The following is a 22,119-nucleotide window of genomic DNA, read 5'->3' as shown; positions in this document are numbered from 1 at the left end:
AACATCAGTTACTAAAAAGAACTGAATCGCTGACCTGCGGCACTAATGAATTGCCTTCTATTGTTTTCTGCCGGGGATATAGTGAAAAAATTGGTGCTTAATTCTTCTGGCAGCAGGATCTGAGGAAGTTAATACAAAGTATATAGTGTTGTCAATTTGTTACTGCAGTAGGATGCGAATACTTTTTGTCACTATGGCGAAATTTTAGTTCACAAGTTAATAGCATGGTTGTGTATAAAGTGCAACATCTTGCGAGTGCCTGTGTTTACACTTTTTGCGATCGTGCTTGATCAGAAAGACACCAACGCTTTCTGAGAGCCACAACAGTTGATTGGATCGTTTTCATTTTGCTCGTGTGAAAACTGCATATCGCAAATTACAGTCGTACTTTGCGCTTCATTGTAATTTCACTCTACCATCACTGTTATTCTCAGAAGTTGGTCATAGCGCTAGATTTCAGTTTGTCTCGGCCGGCGTACAGCAGCAGCCGTGATGTCGTGATGGAAGCATAACCATGGATGAACACGCCGAGTGGACAGGTAGGACGGTGCGGCGTGCTTACTGCAAGACAAAACTATGAAATAAGCTTCGCACAGCAAAAACCAATGTCCCTGAGAGGGCGCATAATTCGAGGAAAAAAAAGTTAATAAACGGCGACGTTACAGAATCACAACCCAAACTACAGCGAAGCAGAGTTCGAGACAAAGAAGCTGCGGCGTCCGGGATGCTCCTTAATTCCTGGACAAATAGGCTTTTGAAGTTTTCTTTTGCCGGTTCACCAACATCGACTTCTCGTGACAATTCTACAGAAATATAGAACGTATGACCACTCGCGCCTTTTCCAACTGGATCGTGGTTGGGCTATTTTCGCTTCGCTCTCTCTCTCTTTCTCTCTGCAGCTCGTATACCTGCGGATTTAGTAGAAATCAATTGGGCGAGTTGGTACAGATGCACGGCAGAAAACAGCGCAACTGCACAAGGACGAAGAAAGAACAGACACACAACAGCGCCTGTGTGTGTGTATCTTTTCTTTATTCTTTGTACTTGGGAATTTGCGCTGTTTTCCTTCACTACATGCAGAAGTATCGCGTGCACCGCGGGACTTACTCGTCGGATGTGTGCCTGCAGGCCGTTGATCCCGTAGCATCTAAACACAAACCACAGCTTTAGGGAGCGGAATCGCCTGCCCAGAGGTATTGTCCAGTGCTGAAACAACAGCAGGGAAGATGTGAGATGCAGCATAATATTTTGACGGCACCAAGTCTTCTGGGGAACGAACTCTTACCCTGTAATCGGGAACTTTGCCGCCCTCGTTGTCATGCTTCAGATACAGCGGGTTCACCTTGAACGCTTCTTCGATGTCAGTTCTTTTTCTGAACCTGTCAAAACAACGTGTAGTGACTAGAAGTACAGGACTATTGTGTATTTTTGCTTCGCGTAGTGACTACTGCGTGAATGCAGCGTTCAGTACGAAGGTGGAAGCAAACAAGCGATTTTGTGCGTGCGTACGCGTATACGCACGTTTGTTCCTGTGCGTTCATACTAAATACTAAATACTAAAAAGTTCATACTAAATAACATTTTGCGCGTTGGATAAGTACGAGGCGCAATGAAAAAGTACTACAGTTCAGCTATAATTTAGCTGTAAAAGCTTGGGAGGTGGCTAATAGACCTGTTTTGTTACATGGTTTGGCTCTTCACTAGACGGATCTGTGCACACTGGCCTAACATCCAGATGGGAAATTTCACCTGTCTGCATCGCTGTCTACACGAACGCCCATTTGGACATGCGCCAGGGACAGGCATCGCTAGCTAGTCTGTATATTTGTGGGGGAAAATACGCAAAAACACATAAAGAAACGACGAGACGGGACGTTTCTTGAGATATTTTCACGTCTTTTCCCTAGCAAGAAGTATGAACCAACTAGCCTAGCAACTGTGAGCATAGTTTCTGGATATGAATACCAAAGATTTCGCTAAAATGTATTGATGTTAGAACATCATGGGGGCGTGTGTAATGGCAGATGAGCAGGCGATCAAGGCACAAAGCTGGGATAGTTGGTGTGTCATCATTAATCAAAAAGGCTAGCGCGAATAACAGGGACACAGACAACACAGACAGGGACACAGAAATTCGTCCCGTTGTCTTCTCTGTCTGTGTCCCTGTTATTCGCGCTAGCCTTTTTGATTAAAGATGAACAGGTGTTCGAATGGCACAGGAAGCTGTGAAGTGGACAGTCCCGCTCGGTTGACGCATGTACCTCAATCTTGCCAAGCTCTCCCTTACATGACGCAGACTCGACATTGGAAGTTACCCCCACTTCACATGTCTGTCACGCGACGTCACGACAACTGCGAGAGCTCCCCATCTGATATGACGTGTACAGACTGATTATGCATGATATAACAGAAAAAAGAAAAATAGTTATTTCTGATTCGACGCCTTTTCGCCATTAGCCCCCGGCTATTGGTCAAAAGTTTTCGGGCTGCACCCACTTCACCTGCCAGTCACGCGACGTCACAAAACACCAAAACTCACCGCGTCAAAGTGACGTGTACCGATTAAAGATGCATTAATATGCCGAACTGAACTGAATTTTCTTCTGAATAGCCACAGGCTGGCCCGTTCTGAAAGGAATGAAAGATGGCTGCCACCGATCGCTCAGCCGCTGGCTACTCGCACTTGCCGGAGAGCATGGGTTTATTTGCGTATAAAACTTCTTGCGTGACCGTGTAACGTTTTCGAGCACTTTCGGCACGCTTACGACCTCATTCTGCTAACTCTTCTTTGCTGAGGATGCGTTTTAGCGTCGTTCTTAAGATTCCATTGCATGCCAAAGTAATTTTCGACCAGCCACCGCAAGCTAAATAAGGGAAAGCGGACCAATCGCAGACGTCGGCACCACCCTCTTAATCCGGTTATCGACTTTCCGTGCAGTGGCTCGGCCCTATCGAATCCCTCTCCACTTGAGCGTGCTCCTCGCCTCTTGTCAGCCAATTAGATTAGACAAGCCGCTCAGTGTAGGCAGTGTTATTCGTTTTTCAAGCAAACAGCGACTTCCTATGAACGAGGAGAGCATTTGATTGGTCTGTTCAGACAACCCTACGGGTGACCGCCCGGGGCTTGCGTTGGCGGTTACGCAAATTTGACGTCAGGAGATTGGAATAAAAACATATTGGAATAGTTTTACGTTATAGGGCCCCTGATTGCCTTCGTGCAAGACACGGGGATCTTCGACACGACACGCCCCTGATCGCGACTAACAGGAGGCCGAGGCGGAACAATTGCCGGCTATGTATGCCAGGCTAATTCCGCCTGCTGCAACACCACCACCACCACCATTACCACCACCACCGTTACCACAATACACCCAAGACATTCATCCATCGGGAACTATGTAGCATGCACATATTCGGGTTCTTTGACCTTTGCCGTTTGACACAGATAGTGCGCCGGGGAAGTATACCTCCAGATTTGCTCAAAATAAATCGATTTTGCACTTGGCCGTCCATGACATCGCCTTTTTTTTTGTTTTCTCCAATTGCATCGCGTTCCCTTTTTCTTCGTAAGCGGGTACTGACGATTAAACAGGCTACGCAGTGCGCGTGGCTTTAGCTGTATCCACTCATGAAGCGCCCCGCAGGAAGCGCTGCTTTAAATTCGATGCAACTTTCACATCACATTTTCTTTCGGCTGCTGTAGTAGTTAATGTGTAACTAATATGTGTGAGCCTGTACCCGCCGCTCCGCTTTCAAACTTTTCGCGCATGAAAGCACGCGTTGGCAATAAAGCGTACAATTGTCGTACAAATCACTCGACGAAGTATAATGCAATGAGAGCACAAGCACAACTTTAAGAACGAAAGATAGAACATCTCACGTAGTTAGCTCAGTTTCGGCGCTGTACAAATTTATGTCTCGGAACGGCGCTATCGTGTCGAGCTCAGTGTAACAAAACTGAAAAAGAAAAAAACAGAACAGAGACTTAAAGAATGTGCCTCCAAAATAATATTGCAGCCATGATTTGTTTTGTCTCCTTTTTTCTATATTTGTTATGGTGCGGTGTAAATGACTTGTTTTGACTACTTCTCAACGCTGTTCGTTACTGCAGTTCGTATCGTTTTCGTATACCGCTATTCTTTGCTTCTCACCGTTGCGCGAGGCTCAGACGCGGCGACTCGCCGTGGTTGCTTAGTGGCTTTGGTGTTGGGCTGCTAAGCACAAGGTCGCAGGATCGAATCCCGGCCACGGCGGCTGCATTTCGATGGGGGCGAGATGCGAAAACACCCGTGTACTTAGATTTAGGTGCACGTTAAAGAACCCCAGGCGGTCCAAATTTCCGGAGTCCCCCCAATACGGCGTGCCTCATAATCAAACCGTGGCTTTGGTACGTAAAACGCCATAAGTTAATTTTAATTTTCAGACGCGGCAATGGATAATGCTACTGCTAAGTAACGCTGCTCTTGCTTACCACATTGCAGAGCAGTCGACGTTAACCAGGAGCCACTTGTGCGGGTTCATACTGAACGACGACACGTGCTGAAACGGGACAGATAGATTTAGGAACACAGGAGTGTTGGCAGGATTCTCGCCACTCTTCTGTAATGACTTAAGAGAAGCGGCAAGTGCAACCTCGATTCCTTTCATGTAGTGTCGATATTCTGGGCATATAAACGAGGACCCGGCGTATGCAGCGTCCACATGAAGCCACAAGCTTTCTTCATCACCTGCGCGAACGAAAGAAAGAAGGAAGAGAGGAAGAAGAAATAAAGCCAGCTGTAAAAATGGTTTTTGAAGGCCTTTTGAACTTTTGGTATGGCTGCTGTGCTCGGTGAAAAGCTGAAGTATTTCCGCTTTGCATCGATTACGTCTCTGTGAGGAGAGAGAGAGAGAGAAAATAATGCAGAGAAAGGCAGGGAGGTTAACCAGAGGTAGTTCCGGTTGGCTACCCTGCGCAGGGGGAAGGGTTAAGAGGGATAAAAAGAGAAACAGAGTGGAAGGGGGAGATAGAAAGAAAGGGAGACAAGCACGAACAAAGCGCGTACACTACAGAACGGTAGGGGGCGGCATTCTTAGAGTCTGTCGTGAAGCCCCGTAGACCGTAAGAACGTTAATAGCGCGAATAAGGCCTTCAACGCGGATGTTCTTTCGGAGCATTGGCCTAAAGCTTTTAGTTCTGAAAGTGGACGATTGTCCAGCTTGTCCAGTACCCTGCACATCACTTGTCTCTCAGCACTGAAAATCATATCACATGCAGTGTTGCATCCGGAAAGGAAAAAAGCAGATAACTTGCAGACAACTCCTATCTCTTCGAGGTTGTCGAACGCACAGGAGTTGGTTGTCCCCAAGGTAGCGACCATCTGAAAAAGAAACAAGAAAAAAAAAACAAGCAAATAAATAATGGAATTGGGTGTTGTATTAGCGCAGGCGCGCGAAAACCCAAATGAAAGGTCTACCGTTTATAAAGCCACCGATGCACGCGCTCCGCAGGGATGCACAAATCGTGCACAAAATGGCAAATACGCACGTTCCCAGTTTATTGCATCAAAATTAGCCACAGCCCAGGTGTGTGGGGTTTGCAGTAGAACCGACTTCGGCGTCGTACTTAATGAATTTGGCAGGCGTCATGACTTCACGAGGACGAAATGCGCTTATAGCCTTGTGCTCTGCACTTTCACTCCATCTTCTTGATTTTACTTTCGTGCATTTGTATACATGCGCTCGCTTCATTTTCGCCAATCACCTCCTGTCGCCGAACTATGAACCGATAAAAACCTGCAAAGGGAAAGAAACGACTATTTTGAGAGCGCCGCTCTCACAGCTATACATGCCGCAGGACGCAAGCGTTATAGGGTGCCTACATTCTGGAAATTTACGCTTATTCATCGCACCACAAAGCTTCAGTTAGCTCGGTGCTAAACGTAAACACAGCGTCATCCTTTTTCTTTTTTGAAGCTAGAAATATATTGGCCCAGAAATATAGCAAACTCCTCGCGTACGTTAAGGGCCCCGTGTTGCAGGAAGTCCGGCGTCCAGCGTCGAACGGCGTTTCTGCGAAACAATTTTCGAACCACCGATACCGAGGCCATCCATGTGGCGCAAGGAAGTTCCTGAACTAATTAATTTGTCAACCTAAAATATGTAGAAAAATCGTAAAGTACGACTCACACACAACGTACAGACATGATAGCGTCGGAGTGTAATTTTAAAATACGAGAAAACATAATTCTGTTACGCGAAAACTCAAACTCCTCTTCCAGCGTCTATACCATTCATAGACTTCCGAGATACGCCGTCCTGTCCGAGATATAGACTGTCCGAGATATGCGCGCGCCGGCGCGCGAAAATCTTGGAGGCCGCGGAGCGGCGCGCCTGCTTCCTTGCAAGACCTCGAGATGGCGCTAGTCTCTGCCGCATTGCTACCCACGCAAGAGGCCGCGTTTCTGCCAGAAAGCCCACCTTCGTGCTTAGCGTTCGCCGCCAGCGTTTCCCGGTAAACATTACGGTTATATACACTGCAGTATCCGGGAAGCGTGAGAAGGAGTCAGGGATCTTTGAATGTTACCGTGTTCCACTCTTAAAGGTGAAGCATAAGCGTCCTCCAATTTTTTTTCTTTCCGAAGCATGGAATAAAGGAATTTTTGAAAGGGCTGGACGCAAAAATAAGATAGAAGGTAAGTGTGTGCACGCCTGTCTTAGTGTGGGCTTTTGGAATGTCACATCGTACGCGCACTACTTCCGTCGGGCGTTTAGCTGCATGTTGCTTTGGAGTCGTGTACAGGTTAGATGGGCACCAGTATGCGGTCATGTGGCGGTGATAAGTGGAGACCTATGCAGTCTTTTTGTCAAAAGTTTCGAATTCACTGCGCATGTGACTGGACCTGTCGTCGGGCCGCTTACTGGCGCACCTATAGAAATTTTTCGTCGCTCGAAAATACCACACATTGAAAGAAGGGCGGTGTTTAATTTCTCCCCCCCCCTCTCTCTCTCTCTCTCCTTTGAGTTTTGAAGTGCACAACGTGCTATATACAGGAGTCCTGTAATGTGGCATGCCGACATATCACTCGCGGAGTGGCTTAGAAAACTCCCGACAAAGACAGTACGTAAATCGTGAATAAGCGATATGCAGCAGCAGTCGACAGCCTCGTCGCTCCTTTCGCATGGTCAGCCTGCATGGTCGGCCCTATATAGAGAGCTTATAGTGAGCTTGCATTGAGCCATCGTACATAATGATGCATAATGACGCAGAGCACGTTACCGCCATTGGAATGAAGCCCAGGCGGCGGTCCTCTTCGACGACGGCGCGCAGCGTTGGTCCCCGCACTGCCAGTTGGTCGTCCGTGTTGAGCACGTGGAAGCGCACGCTGGCCAACAAGGCGGCCCTCTCCACCGACGAGTGGGCCTGCGAACCACAGCTAGAGCTCATACCCGCCGTGCTTACTTCCGGATCGTAGCTATACAGGCTGTAGACGAGGCGCAATGTGACACTGGAATTATTGCTTTATATTTATTCGCAATACCTTACAGGCCCCTCAGAAGGAGCACTGAATAAGGGAGAGGGGGGATTGCAGAAATAATCTGTTATTAGAGTTGTAAGATAAACAACGATACGTGGGAGTAAAAAAAAAGAACAATAAACAGCTGTGGGCAGAAAAAGCAAGGCGCAGTGAACATCATTATACATTCTTATAATCAAAGTGTTGCTACAACATTTCGCGGAAGCCAGTTGGATCAGATAAGGCTACAATATAATCGGGAAAGCTTTTCCAAAGGCAGCTGATACGAGGAAGTGCAGATTGATTGTAACATTGAGAACGCGTAGAAAATTGGTACCTATCACGGACTAACTACAGGGGCCCTATAACGTAAAACTATTCCAATATGTTTCTATTCCAATCTCCTGACGTCAAATTTGCGTAACCACCAACGCAAGCACCGGGCGGTCACCCGCAGGGTTGTCTGAACAGACCAATCAAACGCTCTCCTCGTTCATAGGAGGTCACTTTTGTTTGCTTGAAAAACGAATAACATTGCCTACACTGAGCGGCTTGTCGTATCTAATTGGCTGACAAGAGGCGAGGAGAACGCTCAAGTGGAGAGGGATTGGATGGGGCCGAGCCACTGCACTGAAAGTCGATAACCGGATGAAGAGGGTGGTGCCGGAGTCTGCGATTGGCCGGCTTTCCCTTACTTAGCTTACGGTGGCTGGTCGAAAATCGCGCCGGCATGCAACGGAAGATCAAGAATGACGCTAAAACGGACCCTCAGCAAAGAAGAGTTGGCAGAATAAGGGGGTAAACGTGCCGAAAGTGCTCGAAAACGTTACACGGCCACGCAAGAAGTTTTATTATACTTAAATACACCCATGCTCTCCGGCAGGTGCGAGTAGCCAGCGTCTGAGCGATCGGCGGCAGCCATCTTCTATTCCTTTCGGAACGGGGCAGCCTGCGGCTATTCCGAAGAAAATTCAGTTTTGTTCGGCATATTAATGCATCTTTATCGCGTACACGTCACTTTGACGCGGAGAGTCCTTGTGGTTTTGTGACGTCGCGTGACAGGCAGGTGAAGTGGGTGCAGCCCGAAAACTTTTTACCAATAGCCGAGGGCTAATGGCGAAAAGGGGTCGAATCAGAAATAACTGTTTTTCTTTTTTTCTGTCAAATCACGCATAATCAGTGTGTACATATCATATCAGATGGGGAGGTATCGCGGTTTTCGTGACGTCGCGTGACAGAAAGGAGAAGTGGGGGTGGTCGAAAAAAGTTTTTGACCAATCGTGGAGGGCTGATAGCAGAATTGGAATAGAAAAGTTTGGAATAGTTTTACGTTATAGCGCCCCAGGACACAGAAATTAACCTTTCATATACCATTTGTCATCAATCAAACTTCACTAGATGTAGAATTCTAGATTTCAGCAAAGGTGTTTAAAAATAATATCAAACAATATTTGAATGAATACCCTATATAGTTGTACTCGCTGTAGTAGTACATGTAGTATTGTACATGGTATTGTATGTAGTATTGTACATGGCGTAGGACAAGTTTTTTTGTGATCCTTTCTATGTATATTCAGTTATTGTATCGATGCCTCGTCATAGTTGTTTTCTATATGCATAACCAATGTATTTTCTGTTATTTTATATCAAGTTGTGTATTTGTTTTACACGCGCATTTTGTTGTTATACATGCACTGGATGTGTGTGCTGCTGTTTGTAACAGGGAGCCAAGGCCCAGTCAGGCCTACCGCCTTTCGCCTTGGCTTCCCCTTTCGCTTGAAGTAAATAAATATCAAATCAAAATCCTATGATGCATCCACATATGCGCCTGAAGCTTATCTGAACATTACACTGTTTAAACGTACGTGTCGGAGTTTCCAGTGTGAGACGAAATGATGAATTAAAACAAAATACTTGTGAAGAAAGCACAGAATAAGGTTGATGGAATAGAGATGAAGAAAAAAACAAGCTCGATGGGGCACCTGCTCGTCCCACCCATACTGGAATAAATACTGAAATAAATGGAATAAGTGTATTACGCCGAGGGCAGGCACCGCATGGGTAGCACACACAGAGACAGCTGTTTGCATGAAGTCGCTTTGGTCCATGTCTACGCTGCGTTTGTTAATGGACTTCCTACACTGCAGATAACGTAGACCGGCGTCACACGACAAGCTTGTGAAGGCGGACTTTAAAATTCGTGTGTCTCATTGCAAACACGAAGCTGTACTGAATCATCAACTGCTGCACATTCAAGCTTATGAGCCGCACGGCAATGTTGTGTGCCGCAATACCGCCGGCGATGGCTTGTCAGACATCGAGTCAGCTAGAATGGATTTATTGCATCATCCGCGTGTATCTGACGTCGCGCAGCCAGTAATCAGCGTTGTCACCATAGAGTTACGTCCTCTGCGGGGCCCAGGCCTCTTCCAGCATTGATCCCAAATTAGCGATATTCCTGCTGAATGCGACTTTTTCTTGTGTTTGGTAACAAGAGACGTTCTTTGCGGACAGTGCCTTTCTGTTTTTTGGCTATAAAATAATCCGAAGTTTTTTTTTCTTTTTGTTTTACTTGCAGCCCCACGTGTGTCTAGCACGCCGTTTACTGATGCCCGGCTTTTACAAAAGGAAAGAAGCGGTATTACCACTGTAATTGTCAAATGATAGCTTGTTTCTTACTACTTTTATATTGCGTACGCGCGGGTGTGTGTGTCAAGTTCGGACGAATGAAAACAAAAAATCGCCGGCCTGTTCAGGTGCATTATTCAAAGAAGGGAACAATACTTGCTCGTCAAATGACAATTTCCTGAGAGCTAACTAAAATATTCGCCAATTAATTTATTTTATTTATCAATTTAGATTGCATGTTGCTACTACGAAATTGTATCCCGGCAGTTATCTAGTCGGCTTAGCATAACTCACTAGACGAGCACCACTTTCGAGATATCTGTCCTTAACATGTGCTGCAAAAAACATTGGCGTTCCAAACAATTTCCCAAAAGCTCCTCCAGCAGTTTGGGACAATCATTACTGGAACGGCAATGCATTTCTTAGCTGATCTTTGTACGGATAACCCCGAAGTAGTGCTAGTCCTCGGATATTTTTATGAGACATTTAACGTATGGCTCGAATTCAATTTCGCAATCGCAACATTTGCCCTATAAAGGGAACAATTAAGGATTTAATTTGTGAATCTGTGGGATTAGAGACATGGACATTGCGATTATCTGTGCAATAACGTCCGCCTCTTCATACATAGTCCACTTTAACAGGCTGAAGTGTGCTTTCACGGTCTACATAAGAAAAAAAGGATGGCCGGTATATATTTTTTCTGATACATATCTGCACAGATGTATCACTGAACAGATGATACATCTGCTTGTACATGGTTTAGTGTCGTCTGATTTGTTGGGCTCTTTCGAAACGGGGGAAATTTAAAAAAAATAAACATTCGTGTGCTTAGATTTAAGTGCGCGTTGAAGAACTCCAGGTGGTCAAAATAATCGAGAGTCCGCCAGTACGGCGTTGTGCTTTCGGCACGTAAAACCCCATAATTAAATTTGTTTAAGGACAATGTATTTCTTGGCGAGTTACCCTCACTTCTCCATCGGGTATCTCGATTTCTAGCTTTCTTCGTTGGCCTATCTTGAATATAGCGCGGCCTAAAAATGTGGGCCGACCCTAACGGTAAGGCAGTCTAAAAACGTGGACCGTTCTCGTGGACATGTGCAGTCTAAAAATGAGGGCCAATCCAAAAGGTAGTGCTGTCTAATGGAGTGGGATGATCCCGAAGTTTGAGCAGCCTAAAAATGCAGACCATGCCTGTGGGTGCGCAATCTAAAAATGTGGGCCTATCCCGAAGATAGTGTGGTAAATAAATTGAAACAGCCCGACGTTCTTCCTATTGCCTTCACTCGATAGGTGACGCGATGGAGTGTCATGCGCAGTGACTCCGACCCATTCTCACCGCGAACTTGTTCGGGAAGACATAGTCTTTGATTGAGTTCAACTGGAAGTTGAATCGCTTCCAACTTTTTTGTTGGGCTGTTTTAACAGATGTGTGGGCGCATTCACAATGTTTTTTTTTTACTGCTGTATGTTTGCTAGCTGCAGCCGTGTGGGCAGGTCAATTTTCTGTCTACTAATATAGCGTATTTATTTATCTTGCCCGATATGCAGGGTTCACAGACTCATTGTTTTCAGTGTTATTACCTGTCTTTCGTGTTTAGTGTTTCCTGTTGCACGTATGCGCATTTCTCTTGCTTGGCGCTTTGTACTATGAAGATTAATTAAATTATGGGGTATTACGTGCCAAAACCACGATCTGATTATGAGGCACGCCGTAGTGATGGGGGACTACGGAAATTCGGACCACCCGGGGTTCCTTAACGTGCATCTAAATCTATGTACACGGGGGTTTTCGCATTTCACCCCCATCGAAATGTGGCTGCCGTGGCCGGGATTTGATCCTGCGACCTCGTGCTAAGAAGCCCAACACCATAGCCACTAAGCAACCACGGCGGGTTCACAATAAAGATTCAGTCGCGAGTCAGCGCTGTCTGTGTGTGCTTCTCTGCTTTGTTGCGCTGAAATTTCAAGATGAATCAAAACCAACTATAGCCAGGCTTTCAGTCCCTTTACAACCGTGATGTTACCAACTGAAGAAAGGGTAGTTAGCAACGTGTAGGAACATCAGGTTGCGGTTGCCATAACAAAAGAAAAGCAGGCGTACAGTTGCTTTGCCGCAATCACTGAAGAAACGGTCTGAATCAGAATAAAAGTATGAGGAATTTTACTACTTCACTGCGCGTGAAAATCGTTTTTTACGGCTCTTTACTGATACAAATGCAATGGCATCGCTAACGACCTAGTGCTAGGACTATAGGTAGCCTTACGCTGAATTTTTCCGCAATTGACAGCAGCGCCAGAACACCTATCCTAGCGAGTGAGGGAAGAAAAATTAAAGGGACGTGATTGCGAATTTGCGGTCACAGCTTCGATTGCTTATATAACGAGGCAGGAGTGTTCGAGACTTGCAAATGTCCAAGTGTGCATGCTGTGCGTGAGTTGCGCATGTCAGCGGTCGAGATTAGAAGCGCTAACTTTGCTGAACTTAAGCTCGGCAAAGCTAGGTGTGTAACGCCTAGACGAGCGATAAAGCGTATGGGTCGACCATTTTCATTCGGAATTTCGGCGATGCTGGGCTAATAATGATGATGATGTTGATGATTTATTGACATCCCCTTTGAAACGGAGCAGTGGCAAATAGTCACCTAGCCTGCTTGAGTTAACCAGGTATTCTATACATGGTTTTCATTCTACCATTTTTGTATACATCTAGTTAATATTTTTTTCTCTTCCTCAAAACTTCTCTGTCTACCTTGTACCGCTACCTATGCTTGTAATAGATACAGTCGTATCAATCTCTCCCCTGCTTTTTCTCCACCAATACTCTAAAAGTCTCTCGCTTATCTCGACTGCTGACCGGTTGATGATTATTTTCAAACTGGTCCACTTTAAATCCAAACCCGTCTGGAAGGTGTACGCTACCCACGGGTCTCATTGGTTGAATTCTCATTCCATTAAGATGTGCTGAGTGGTCTCCGGACTTTCGTTACAGCAGCCACATGTCTCATGTTATTGCGAATATTTCTTCCGGTATGTTTTTGTCCTTAGGCAGCCAGCTCGAGCCTCAAATAGCAAGGCACTGCCTGTTGTGTTATCGTACAGATTTTCGCTCTAATTTCTCCCTTCCCGTTCTTGTAAATCCCTATGATGTTTTTTGTTTCCATTCTTTGCATTTAATTAATTGTGTTTGGTTGTCTCACTTTATTTTCGATTACTCCTGGTTGTCTATTTATACTTTCAATTACCCTGTACTTGGTTGGCAGTTTTCTTGACCTCTTCCTCCGTTCTGTGTCCACACGTTTCAGGTAGATATACTTGTGCACAACCTCATATTTATTCTGGCCCCAAAGTGCTCTGTATCATTATTGCTGCTTTTCGCTTCCCCTTTATTTTGAGATTATCTTGGTGTGCGCTTGAGCAAGTCTTTTTTTCCTTTATGTATAGGCCAATGTATATATATTGCTTGACTATGGATATGACTTGCTGTTGAATTGATACCACGTAATCACCCATCTCTTCATTAAACATCGTAATTCCCAATTTCTATGGGCTAAACTTAAGGCCCAGATTTGTCGCTGCGTTGCCACACATATTCGCAAGTCTGTATATCTCTTGCATTGCCGGTCAGTAGCACTATGCCGTCCGCATACATCAGTCCAGTCTGTTGCACAATTTTCCCATTACGAATGTAAAATAAGTTAACCCTAATTTACTGTTTTCTAGTCGTCTTTTTATGCCCTTAACATAAAGCGTGAACTTTGGAGACAGAGGAGATCCTTGCTTCAGTTCTCGGTGAATTTCCACTTCACTGCATTTTTGGCCATCCCATACAATTTGTACTCGGTTGTCTTTTTATACAGTGAACTCTCACTTGAGTGTACATCAAGGGCCCAATGGAGATGGTTCACTTAACTTAAAGTTCACTAAACTGAATATTCACTAGAATATGGAAAAGCATAGGACACAGCAGGCGTCGGGTCAAAAGTGTGAAATGCAATTTATGGAGCTATGTAAATCAATATATACAAAATGCGTAACAGTTACGTTGCTGCTTACCTCATTTTGAAAAAAAAATCTTATCTTGCACTGGTGCTCTTAAAGCGCAAGAAGTAGCAAAGCCCTCCACAGAGTCTATGTTTTTGTGCACTTCCTCTGGCACAGCTTGTTGCTGAGACAGGAAATCTAGCAACTTTCCAAGGCATCCTACAGCCTCGGCTAGAGTTACAAGATTTAAATCTGCCTCTGCCATTGCATCTTCCTCGTCACATTCTTCTTTTTGGGACGAACACTGGAAACAGTTTCCAGATCTGATAGTTCGGCACAGGTAACGAGCTCACTGTCACACTAGACATATTCTTCAAATGAAGTGTTGTTGTCAGCATCCAGCTGGTGACAGAGTTCTGTCCACATTCCGGGGTTGATCACCTCGTTGCGCTGTTCCTCTTGCTCGCTTTCACCGCACATGGGGAAAAAGCAGGATTTATGGCATCACTTTATAACTGTAGCCGGTGTTACTGTTACGCCGCTGGAGGGGCGGTTTGGGGGCAGCGAGCATCGGCTACACCAGCGCTGCAGAGCGTAAAACTTCCTTTAACTGATTTCAAGAATGAGCCCGGGTTTACTTATCCAAGTTCGTTCAACTGAAGTATTCGCTATTAAGAAATTCGTTTACCAAAATATTTTTGCACAGAATACATAGAAAAACCACTGAGGATATTCTAAAAGTTCGTTATTCTGAAATATTCATTAAACCGACGTTCGTACAACTGAGTGTTTACTTCCCTCAGCTGCTCCACGAAATCATCATATATATGTCTTCGCACTTGAGAATATCCCATAACAATTCTCTGTCTACGTTGTGGTAGGCTCCCTTAATATCTAGAAATTCTATCCATAAAGGTCTATTTTGAGTTACTGAGAAAGAGAGCTAGAAGGTACTGAAATCTATACGCACTGAGTTAGTACAGGTATATTACCCCCGCATTCAGAAATGCATCTTGACTTGAAGGCCGTGCTTGACTTGATGTAAACGACACCTGGTGCGAACGCGCCCAAGACGCTCATTGTGTTTCCTTTGGTGCTTCACGACTGGCGTCATTTAAATCAAGTCAAGCGTGGGCTGCAAGTTAAGCTGCATTTATGAATACAGGGATTATTTTATAAACGTCTGCCTGGTCTGAGCCCATTCAGTACTTCCCTCAGTATATAATTATTCTCCACCCACTTCGACAGTTACCCGCCGTGGTTGCTCAGTGGCTATGGTGTTGGGCTGCTGAGCACGAGGTCGCGGGATCGAATCCCGGCCACGGCGGCCGCATTTCGATGGGGGCGAAATGCGAAAACACCCGTGTGCTTAGATTTAGGTGCACGTTAAAGAACCCCAGGTGGTCGAAATTTCCGGAGTCCTCCACTACGGCGTGCCTCATAATCAGAAAGTGGTTTTGGCACGTAAAACCCCAAATATTATTATATTATTACTTCGACAGTTCTTATTTTATCGCTTGCATTGCCATTCTATATGTCACCAACGTTGCTGTAACTGGCCTGTACGAGCTCGTCTTATCCTTTTTAATTGTTGCCTTTATAGATAAAGTTCACCTTGCTTTCACGCCATACAAACGCCATTTTCTTCGTTTTAATCACTTGCTCTGTGGCATTAGTCAGCAGTGCCTTGCTATCTGGACCCAAGTTTTTGATTAGCTGTATTGGGATTTCATCATGTCCTGCGACCGTGTTAGTAGGGACATTTTCTTCTGCTTTATTCCAGTAAAAGCTTTTTATGCTAAATATTGTCTTCTCAGGCTTCTTTGTTGTTCCTGAATCTTTTTGAGTCTGAATTACGCTTTCTCTCAAGCCGAAGTTATGCCTAATAACTTCTCCGATATACTGCAGCGTATCGTCTCCTTCAAAGATGTTATCGTCTTCATCCCTTATAGCCGTTTGCGAATTTTTAGTTGGAGCTCCGTGCGCTCTTACATGGTTCCAGAATCTTTTTGGTGCGCCTTTGTCTCTTTTGAGAATCTTATGCACCCAATGTTCACTTGTCAATTGAATTTTCTCTTGTACGAGCTCACACGCCACCATTTTCTCAGTATTTTTTTCCATCTAAGGAGCACCTCTTCTTCGTGTAACACCAGCTTCTATTGCGAAAGCAATTATATGGGCATTCCAGGCGCATTTATGCCGTTGTCGTCGCCGTCGCCGTGATGTCCCGCGTAAAGTTCAAGGGCGATAACGTCGTTGCCGTGCGCCGTATGACGTATGTGCGAGTGAAAGCTTGCGAAGGTGAGCCGACTATGGCGGCTGAATCTCGCGCGCGCAAGGGAAGAAGGCGGGGAGGAAGCGCTCAAGGCAGCGGTGGAGGGGGGAGGGCGTTCTACACCGGCAACAGCTGCGCGGGACCTATCTTGAAAGCGATCTGTGATGATTACAGTCTAGGTCCGCCATGGGCTCATAACTTCGTGTTCGCTGTGTTCTCGCCGCTTACTTAGCGTTGAAACGAGAGGCAGCACAAAGGTCAATTCGCTCGCTGCTGCCCCCGCTCTTCCTCAAGCCAGCGTTTCTACACCGAGTGTCCACGCTCATCGAATGAGATGTTTGTCTGCGCGCGTGACACCATGCTTGTTAATTAAGTTCGTAAGGTTAATTCTACGCGTTTAAACGGCCAAAAAAGATACTATCTTCACTTCGTATAGCTGTCTACTAATTTGCTATCGCAATCTATGCCTCGCCTTTCGGGCGAAATTGCGATTTTTTTTTTCGCTTCTCGATGCATCCTAAACGCCTGCTTACGTTCTTCTGTAGCTTGCTTTATTTTCTTGTTCCACCACTTGCGGGATTTCTTCCAATAGTTTCTTTTTTTGCCGTGTCTTATCTCCCGTTGCATAAAGTTTACCAGTTGCTTACATTCTCATAATGTTGTAGGAAGCTCCTCCATTTTCTTGTCTATGTTTATTGCGATCGCTGTTGTTTGCTTTTAATTATTCTTTAAGAATGCTGATGCTAGTGGTTCGTGTTTCGCTTTCGTATTTCTCTCAAATGTTAAGGTTAAAGAGAGATAGAGAGAAACAACTTTACAGGTCCATTCTGAAATGAAACGCGTTAAACGTCTGATGGGGTGGCTCCCTCTTCGCGGGCTCCATATACTTCCAGAGCCGCCTAGCCCCTGTGGATCAGTCGGAGCTGGTCTTCCTGGGCGGGGCTGGACAGCATATCTCCCATCGTTCGTAAAGGGTGGGGATAGCAGGGGGGTTAGTTATGGGTATAGGTGGGGGGTGGTCTATGGAAAAATTGCACTCTCCTATGACGTGCCGAAGGGTGCCTAATGCATTGCAGTGGGGCCATGTGCTCTTGTATCTCTCTGGGTATATTTTATTCTGGAGGCAGGGGTGGGGAAAGGATCCTGCCTGGATTTGCTGTATATTGTTTGTTGGGCTCTGGTCAAGGAGTGGTGAGGGTGCGGGAATGTCTTCCTGCCGTCCCTGTAATATTTGAATATATCTCTGTAATCTGTGATAGGTTGCCATGCCCTTGCCTCCTTCTCGTTGGCCCGGGAGTTTAGCGCTCGGGCCTGTTGATGAGCTATTCATTGCCCTCAACTGAGGAGTGAGCCGGGACCCAAACTAATTCGATTGCTTGTTTAGGAGGCGTAGCTTTACCAAGGATTTTTAGTGCCGCAAAGGACGCCCAGCCAGATCTGTAGTTCTTGTATGCAGCTTGTGAGTCCGTGACGATCTTGGTGACGTTAGGTTGCAGGAGTGCGAGAGCTGTCGCTGCTTCTTCTGCTTCCTCCGAAGACGGAGTGTAGATTGATGCGCAGGTGACCAGCTTTTCTGGCCCGGTGACCACGACTGTTGCCATCGTGGAGCGTTTGGATAGAGAGGCGTCTGTATATAGGACAGTGTTGTCTTCCTCCAGGGTCCTGGAGATGGCTCTTGCTCGGGCGTCGCGTCGTCCGGCATGCCTTGTGGGGTTCATGTTGCGTGGTAGTGGTTTGCATTCCAGCTTCTCACTCAACTTTTCGGGTGATTGGTCGTGGCGGGTGTAGTGCGATTCTGCCTTGAATAGAGTGGATGACAGGCCATTTACGGAAGCGAAGATCTTGGGAGCCTGGCCTCACAGCTCATTGGCCCAGAAAGCAGTTCGAGCGCTTTGTCGCTTCCTGAGGGCAACAGACTTGAGTGCCCGACTATAGACATCCTACACATAAGTTCTCTCTCTCTGCCTCTTTCACTCCCCATTCCCCTCCCCACGTGTAGGGTAGCAAACTGGATTCAGTCTGGTTAACCTCCCTGCCTTTCCAAGTCTTCCCTTATCTCTCTCTTGCCATCCTAGCTTGCGGAGGACGCTTCTGCCCGCCTTGGTCTGGCTAAGGCGTACCCTTTGATTGAATAGGTGGGCTTCTACGAGCTCGGCTACTGTGTTGTGGACTCCCATTTGAAGTAATTTTGCCGTGGATGAATTTATGGGAATACACAGGGCCTGGTTCGTGGCTTTCCTGATTATTGCGTCAAGTTGTAAGACGTCCTTCTTGAGGAGCTGCAGGTACGGCGCTGCGTAGACGATTCGTGAGATAACAAAGGCCTCAACGAGGCGCAAGGTGTCCGAGTCCTTCAGACCCCTCCGCCCGTTGGCCACTCGTCTGATCATGTTCAATATTTGGTCTGACGTGAGCTTGATTTTTCTAATCATGGCTGTTGCCTTGCCGTCTGCCTGGATCAGGAGGCCCAGGATCCTGAGTTGAGGTACCGGGAGGATCCGGTTCCATTCCAAAGTGATTTCTATGTTTTCTGGTTGTTTCCTTGGTGCGCGTGGTCTGACAATGGTCAGCTCCGATTTTTGAGGCGAACAGCAAAGGCCACATGTCTTCACATAGCTGTTGATCGTGTCAGCCGCTTTTTGGAGCGTGTTTTCCATCCAGCCATCCGACCCTGCCCTCGCAGTCCAGACGGTGATGTTGTCGGCATATAATGCGTGGCCCAGACCTTCTATTGATTCGAGAAGCTTGGGCAACGGCAGGAGAACCATGTTAAATAGGAGGGAGGGGAAAGGACCGAACCTTGCGGCGTTCCTCTATCTACACCAGGGAGATCGGTTGGGATGTCTCCTCTCCTATTCTGATCCTTGCCGTTCGGTTACGAAGCAACTCTCGGATGTAGTTGTAAGTTTTCACTTCACAACCCGTGTTGCGCAGGTTGCGGAGGACACTTTCATGTGTGACGTTATCAAAGGCACCTGTGAGGTCTAGCGCTAGTATCACTCGCGGCGCCTGCTTCGTTGCCCGCTTAATTACCAGTTCGTTGAGTTGTACGAGAGCATCCTGGATGCCCAGGTGTTTCCTAAAGCCACACACTGTCTCTGGCATCTGATCGGTGGCATCAAGATGTCGCTGCAACCTTTTAAGTACCATACGTTCCATGACCTTCCCCACGCAGGACGTGAGGGATATCGGTCGCATGTTGTCGATGTGAGGTGCCTTCCCAGGCTTAGGTATGAAGCGGACTTCTGTCTCTTTCCATTCGTGTAGAAGTTTGCCAGACTCCCAGACCCGGTTCATATACTCGAGCAGCTGTCTGCGGGCCTTGTGCTCGAGGTTGTTAAGTAACTTGTAGGTAATGGTATCGGATCCCGGCGCGCTGCCCCTGTTGCTCTCGGAAATTGCCGAGATCAACTCGGTGTCAGTGAATGGCTTGTCTAACGCTTCATTGGTAGGTCCTGCGTAGTCGGGAGGTGCGATATCACCCTTCTCCGTTTTCAGGTACTTGACCTTCAGGTCGTTGATGAGTTTGTCGGCACCCCCAGTATAGTTGTTGAGGGTGCGCGTGAGGCTTCGATTTGTGGCGCTCTTGCTGCCGAGAGGATCGATCAGGTGACGAAGGGGGCACCACGTCTTCCTGGTAGAAAGGGTGCCCTGTAGTCCATCACACACGCTCAGCCAGTTCTCTCTGCACAGCTTGGACGCATATTCAGCGGCTTGCTTGTTGAGATCATGGATGCGTTTGCGACGTTTTTTGTTGTGTCGTTGTTTCTTCCAGCGTCTGGTGAGGCTGTGTCGTGTTTCTCAAAGGTGGGCAAGCTTTGCGTCCACACAGGGTGTCTGCAGTGCGGTCGCAATTTTCTGGGTGTATTTTTCTACCAGCTCGAGTTGTTCCTTAGCCCATTCCCCATACGGTTTGGTGCTGTTCGTGTCCTCGTCTTCATCGGCTGCTTGCCTTTTTCGAAGTTTGTCCCAGTCAGTTATCCTTGTTGTTCCCATTCTGGCCTTGAAAGCGGGCCCCCTGATCGTAATATTGAGGATATCGTGGTCCGACCCCAGGTTCACGCCTGTGTTCTGCCACGCCACGTCTAAGGTTCCACTCAGCAGGGTAAGGACCGGAGTGGTATCCCGGGTCGTACTTGTGCCCATGCGGGTGGGAGTGTCTGGTTCGTTGAGTAGGGCTAATGTTTGCTGATCCATGAGGTTCGCCAGCACCCTGCCTCCCTTGGAGCAAAATTTGTAGCCCCATATTGTGTGAGGCGCATTGAAATCTCCTAATATCAATAGGGGTCGGCTGCCTGCCTCTCCCTTGCTGTCGAGTAACGTGCCCTCTATGTCGAGGTTCTTCTTGGAGGGCCGACAGTATGCGTTCAGTATAAAGATGTTGTCTTTGCTTCCTATGCCTCTGCTGTGAATTTCCAAGAGGACGTGTTCACACCCTCTCTGCCTGGTAATGTGCTGCGTTGCAGCTATGTTGCTTCGGACTAGGATCGCTGTGCTTTTCTCACTGGGATCGGTGTATATGACGTACCCAGCGAGTTTTGGTCGCGAGTTCGTTTCTTGTATTGCAAGGATATCCGGTTTGTGTTCCGCATTATCTATGTATTGTTGTAATTCGCCTATATTGTCCTTAATTCCTCGACAGTTACATTGGGCTAAGATCGTTGTATCTTCATGTTTTTACGCCTGGCCGCCATCTTGGCTCAGGTTGGTAGTCGTGAGACTACTCCCCATGCACGGTTTACCATACGGGGCTCCCTTTTTAGCTTTTTGAGTGGTTAGTATGAGCTGGTTGACATTAGCTTCTAGCGCGTCGAACTTGGCCATCTTGGACGTTACCAAGCCGATCTGGCTGGCAAGCTGTGTGACCATCTCGGTGAGGGCTTGAATGGGCTTGGCCCACGCCGGTTCCTCAGATGGACTCAATTCAATTTTCTCTGCCTCCATTGCTGTTACCGGGGGCTCCGGTTGAGCGTCCCTCTCGGCAATATTGCGTTTTGTGACATCCTCGCTGCTTTTCGATTTTTCTAATGCCTCCATGCGCGCAAGAAGCGCACTGATTTGCTCATTTTGCTTAACTACAAGCGCTTTGAGTTGCATGCATTCCTCACAATCTTTCTTGGGAGTCTGGGGAAGGGGAGGGAAATATTTGTTGCTAAGAGCGATAGGAGATCTAACTACCCAGCCCACCTGTTTAGCGGCGTTCCTCGACGGTGTCTGGCTCCGGGTCTTCGACCTTGAGCGCGACTCCCGGCGGCGCCCGCTGCAGCTGCTGCCGGCCACGTCACCCGGCGACGACGCTCTCAAGCCCGGCTTTGAGGCGCAGCTGCTGCTCCGCCCTCGTCCGCCTTCACGGGAAAGAGAGTGATTCCGGTATCCTGACGTAGCTGCTCCCTCCCGACGTGGCGGTTTGGAGGCTTCCGCAGACGTGTAGTTGGTATCTTTCCGCTCCCACCGGCGTTTCCGTACCACGTACGGGATCTTGAAGCGAGCTCTGCACACCTTGTCTGCGGTCAAATGTTCTCCTCCACAGAGGTCACACTTGGGGGTACACTTGTGCTGTTCATCGGGATTTCGAGCACCACATCCCCGGCAGATCCGGTCTGCTGGATTAGGGCAAACATCCATGCGGTGACCCAGGCGACCGCACTGATAGCAGATATCTATCTGCCCGTAACGAACGTAGTTCGGCACTTTGGGTCCATTGAAGGCGATCACCACAGACGTCGTGTTAGCGAT

General features: G+C 47.1%; 1 protein-coding gene across 1 annotated transcript in view; it reads right to left on the bottom strand.

The window, feature by feature from the left end:
* Positions 1-22,119, bottom strand: part of LOC142578953 (aromatic-L-amino-acid decarboxylase-like) — a 111,092-nt gene that overhangs the window by 42,415 nt on the left and 46,558 nt on the right. Inside the window, exons 6-11 of the mRNA XM_075688695.1 lie at positions 7,259-7,402; positions 5,294-5,360; positions 4,633-4,727; positions 4,472-4,539; positions 1,286-1,379; positions 1,108-1,206 (exon numbers count right to left, since the gene is read on the bottom strand). Of these exons, the coding sequence (XP_075544810.1) occupies positions 1,108-1,206; positions 1,286-1,379; positions 4,472-4,539; positions 4,633-4,727; positions 5,294-5,360; positions 7,259-7,402 (567 nt within the window). The remainder of the gene's footprint in view (positions 1-1,107; positions 1,207-1,285; positions 1,380-4,471; positions 4,540-4,632; positions 4,728-5,293; positions 5,361-7,258; positions 7,403-22,119) is intronic.

The sequence above is a fragment of the Dermacentor variabilis genome, chromosome 1 (assembly GCF_050947875.1).
Source record: "Dermacentor variabilis isolate Ectoservices chromosome 1, ASM5094787v1, whole genome shotgun sequence".
NCBI classification, from domain to species: domain Eukaryota; kingdom Metazoa; phylum Arthropoda; class Arachnida; order Ixodida; family Ixodidae; genus Dermacentor; species Dermacentor variabilis.
The sequence above is the reverse complement of the archived record's forward strand: the minus strand, read 5'-3'. Positions and strand labels throughout refer to the sequence as shown.